The 4,680-nt window shown below is 44.3% G+C and overlaps 1 protein-coding gene across 4 annotated transcripts in view; it reads right to left on the bottom strand.

The window, feature by feature from the left end:
• Positions 1-982: 982 nt before the first annotated feature.
• LOC111075323 (phospholipid-transporting ATPase VA) overlaps positions 983-4,680 on the bottom strand; it is a 28,226-nt gene continuing 24,528 nt past the window's right edge. For 3 of the 4 annotated variants that reach the window (XM_041592302.1, XM_041592303.1, XM_041592304.1), the window contains exons 8-15: positions 3,944-4,648; positions 3,713-3,880; positions 3,318-3,657; positions 3,068-3,253; positions 2,800-3,000; positions 2,547-2,734; positions 2,335-2,475; positions 983-2,138 (exon numbers count right to left, since the gene is read on the bottom strand). In XM_041592302.1, the coding sequence (XP_041448236.1) occupies positions 2,090-2,138; positions 2,335-2,475; positions 2,547-2,734; positions 2,800-3,000; positions 3,068-3,253; positions 3,318-3,657; positions 3,713-3,880; positions 3,944-4,648 (1,978 nt within the window). In that variant the 3' untranslated portion in view covers positions 983-2,089. The remainder of the gene's footprint in view (positions 2,139-2,334; positions 2,476-2,546; positions 2,735-2,799; positions 3,001-3,067; positions 3,254-3,317; positions 3,658-3,712; positions 3,881-3,943; positions 4,649-4,680) is intronic. The other variant, XM_041592305.1, reaches the window with a different exon arrangement.

The raw sequence follows: 4,680 nt of genomic DNA, 5'->3' as shown, positions 1-4,680 counted from the left end.
CGATAGGTTAAAAAAGGTAAGGCACAGGTTCCTATTTAGGTACCTGATTCAGATACCCTGGCTGTCGGATTTGAATTGGGCGGCAAATTTTGAAGAGCTTAAAATAATGAAAAAAAAAAACTGAATGACAAATGAATCACGTTGTATTAAAATAAATTTTAATCATGCTATGAAATGATTGTAAGAAATATATCCATTTATCCAGTATGATCCAGTAAAAAGAGAGCAAGTTTCTCTCTCCGAACTCATTTTTGCGTTAACTTTGCAATTTGATATGCAATAATAAATATTATCTGGGCAAAGTAAAAAAATTGTTCGCGCTACCATGAAACAACAAAATATTGCCAAATATTATTCTTCACAAGTTCGCTGAGTACGAAAATTAATATCCATTAATCATTTTTTAAATCATATTATTAATAGTAACGAAAAAGAAGATTCATTGTTGCTACAGTTCCCGTAAGATACATGTGGCTCGAACCACGAAAAGAGAGAAAATTTTTAAAAACCACAACGATTTGAGAGCTCTACTTGTTGATAGGTTAAAAAAGGTAAGGTGCAGGTTCCTATTTACGTACCTTGTTGTTTTTATTGATAGGTTAAAAAAGGGAAGGTACATGATCATATTTAGGATACCCTGGCTGTCGGATTTGAATTGGGCGGCAAATTTTGTGTCAGACCTGGTATTTGGTAAAAGAGCTTAAAATGAAAAATGAATTAAATGAAAAATGAATCACGTTGTATTCAAATAATTATTAATCATGTAAGAAATATATCCAGTAGAAAGAGAGCACTTTGCGCTCTTCGAACTCTTTTCTGCGCTGAAAGTATGAGCACGCTCGAGTTAACAGAACCTGTTAAATGTTAACATTCATGCTAAATGAATGTAGAATACGCCTATTAAATGGCGATAAATTCGAATATGGAATCAACTTAAAGTAGTTCATGTTTCTTTTCAAACTGCCCATACATTTTAGGTAAATATACATTTATTTCATTTAATGATTTCTTGCTTGTCCAACAATGTATGTAAATATTCAGCTAACGTTTTCAAATCTGTTTGAATAGTACAACTAATGGATTACAACAATTGATTATTACCGTCGCACGTACAATAATAATAGTAGGGGCGGGGCTAGTGGTTAGGGGGAGGGGCTCTTGATAAAAAAGTAAAAAATCGACTCGTAGGATAACAGAACGGTGAGAGAAACAATTCTGTCAAATACTTGAATTTCAATATGCACATCAATCTGCACATTGATCGATATAACATACATATACATATATATATATATAGTAGGTAGGGTAGGGTAGGGTATAGGTTTAAGGTATGTATTTGTATTTGTATATATATACTGTATCTTATGCTTAGGTATATCCTTCTTCATGAGTGTAGAATCACAGCCTTTTCATCGAACTAGCATTGCAGCATGCAGTTCTGTTGTGTTTTTGTTGAATTGTCAAGTATTTCCGTTGTGGGTGATATATTATGCATATATTAAATATAATTAGTCGCTAGTGGGGGGGGGGGGGTGTTAAGTAATCATAATCATACCAACAGTGTAGCAGTGATTTATCGGTTTTGTTTAACAATAAGTAGGGTCCAGGCTTGGTTATAGATCGCGGATTGGTACGGTACTCTTTTTCTTATATACAAAATAAATATATAAATTACGACATAGGGGGTGTGGGGTGGTGGGTTGGTGGTGCAATTGCTTACCACTTACAGTTAAGGCAAACATTCCAACTAAGACATGGGCTCATCTATTGTAGGTTTCTGTTCGTGTGTCTCAACAGAATATATGTAGGTATGTATATATTAGCTAAACAATCTAATTCAATTTGTTACTAAGTACTCGTACATTTTAGACTAATTGCTTTTTAGGGGGAAGGGTGGCGGGGGTGCAACTACGCTACGGGTCAACTAAGGGCGTAATTAACTAACATAACATTGTATTATTAATCGGTGTCGAAAGGCCACATATTTAGACTGAAAGCACACATGTGTTAGGTTTTTTTGTAAGGTTTCTACTAGTTGTTGCGGTGTGCCACCGTAGGGAGGCGCTCCATTTTGCATTCTGGCGCTCGATCAGGTAATCGTCGTTATAATCTGATTCTTAGACCCATAATCGGTGATTCTGCAATAACAACGAAAAATACATCATCATTTAGTTACAATTTAAAGGTCTAAAAGGAGTGGGGGAATCGCCAAAGCAATTTACAAATAAAAAGACACAAAATCATAAGTAAACTCGGCAAACAAAGGTGTAACGCAGGCGTCGTGCAGGTAGGAAGGTAAACAACTATTCGTATTCATATTTTGTGCCTTTTTACCTATAGATTGATGAGGCTGAGGTGGAGCGCGACCAAGTAACTAACAAACCCTCACCTCTGCTGCACTCCCGCTGGCTGTGCAGTAGAACCCTTGTGCTGTCGTCGGGGCACAGCGAAATGCGCACCGTTGTCAATATTAGGCTGCAAAGGAACACACAGAAATTTCAATTAATTACAAGTTATCCCTGTGCGTAGTGTGGTCTTGGTCTTACCGTGGCAGCACAGCCACCACTGTCGACAGGAGTATCACCAGCCAGTGGACGGCGGAGCAGATGCACACAAAGATCACCCAGTAGGTGGAGGGCAGGCCAAAGCAATTGACGCACCAATAATTGTACACAAACGAGAAGAGGTAGAAGGAGGCCAGCGAGACCACAATGGATATGACATGCAGCACAGTCTACACAGGAAACAAAAGGAGATTAACTATCGTTAGGTGGGGGCACCACATTGCCTTGTATTTACCCAGGAACGTATTTCAATGCAACAGTGCACCAGATTGGCAAACAGACAGGAGGCCGTGATCGTTGTACCAAACTCCCAGATGCCCACATCGCTCTCCGCATAGGCGCACAGCGCCACAAAGAAGATGACCAGACTCTGATAGAGTGCATCCAGTAATATCAACCAAAAGTCGTGCGGCCTGTATGCAACGCCCAAGCGACCCTGAAAATCCAAACAAAAGTAAATTAAGGATATTGAAAACTGCAGTTGGGGGGCTGAATAAGCTCACATTCTTGTAGAGATACGGATTCTTGAGTAGCAGATCCTCGGGCACCCGCTTGTCGTAGACACCAATGGCCAGGGGCGGCAGTGAGGTGAATATCAGATTGTACAGCATCAGATACATTTGATCCATCATCACGGAGCCAGAGAAGCCGCAATACAATTGATACCAGAATATCAGAAATACAAAGGCCTGCAAAGGAGATCAAATCGTATATAAACGCAGCTCAGAGTGGAATAAATCGAATGTTTCGTACCGCATTCTTGTAGAAGAAGTAGAGAATCATGCGGGACAATCGATCGTAGCACCAGTAGCCATGCGAGAGCAAGAGCCGCTCCAGGTAGCGAAAGCGAGAGAGCGTAAAATCGGCAGCCATTACAGCCTGCATGCCCTCCTGCCCGGAGATGCCCACACCCACATCGGCCATCTGTATCATGGACACATCATTGGCCCCATCCCCAATGGCCAGTGTGCGCAGATTGAGCTCCTCCTTGACGACTTTAACCAGATAGGCCTTCTGCAGCGGCGTCGAACGGCAGCAGAGCACAGAAGCGCATCGCTTGGCCAGTCGCAGAAAGGGCAGAATCAGCTTGGATCTGCAACAAATCAAACAATTAGATATGGCTCAGTTCTGTATAGACTTCAGCTTACTTTGGATCCAATATAAAGGTCAACGTTTTGCCGTCCACCACCAAGGCGCGTGGCTTTCTGCGCAGCGTCTGGCTGTAGCCTATGGAGGATGTGGGCTTTGCGTTCTCCATATCCGTCAGGTAGAAATTGATGGCCGTCTCGGCTGCATCGCGCGAGCGTGCTGTCAGTCTGCATGCAAATAATTCCGAATTAGTCACTCAGTTGGGGGCGTTAACCGGACTCAATACTCACTTGATCAACTCCATTTGCTGGGTGAATAGCTTCGCGGAATACGCTATATTTATGGCCGTCTCGGGCTTGTCTCCCGTCAGCACCCACACGGAGATGCCCGCCGCAAGCAGCGATGCTATCGTCTCGGGCACACCGTCCTGCAGGCGATCCTCAATGCCAGTGGCGCCCAGCAGCGTCAGATTGCTCTCCAGCTTCGCGAAGGAGTCGCGCAACCTGCGCTCGCGATTCTCCAGCGACATCTCAATCTCCTGGTGGCGCGCCCACCAGTCCGTGTAGTCCGCGGAGTTGAGGGTGCGCTTGGCCATCACCAGAATGCGCAGACCCTCGCGCGCATAGCGATCCAGCTGCTGTTGGGTCTGCTCCCGCAGCATGCCCTCGGGGCTGTTGTGCGGACAGGGCGACAGGACGGGCATGATGGTGCTGTCCGCGCCCTTGCAGTAGAGCACTATCTCCTGGGTGCCCGTGCGACGGACCACAATCGACATGCACTTGCGACTCGAGTCGAAGGGCAGGATCTTGAGTATCTCATACTCGACGGTGGCCGCAGCCGTCGGCATGCTCACGAGGATGTGGTTGGGGCTGCGATTCAGCAGGCAGCAGTCGTAGCTGTAGGCGGCATTCACCAGAGCCAGCTCATCCGGACTCTCGGCCTCGTACAGCGGACGACCATCGGCGGTTCTATAGATGGTCTCCGTTTTGGTTGAGCTGAAAGGGGCATCAGAATTTGGTTATGAAAT

This window comes from Drosophila obscura, unplaced genomic scaffold (genome assembly GCF_018151105.1).
Source record: "Drosophila obscura isolate BZ-5 IFL unplaced genomic scaffold, ASM1815110v1 contig_179, whole genome shotgun sequence".
NCBI lineage: Eukaryota > Metazoa > Arthropoda > Insecta > Diptera > Drosophilidae > Drosophila > Drosophila obscura.
This window is presented reverse-complemented; position numbering and strand designations above follow the sequence as displayed.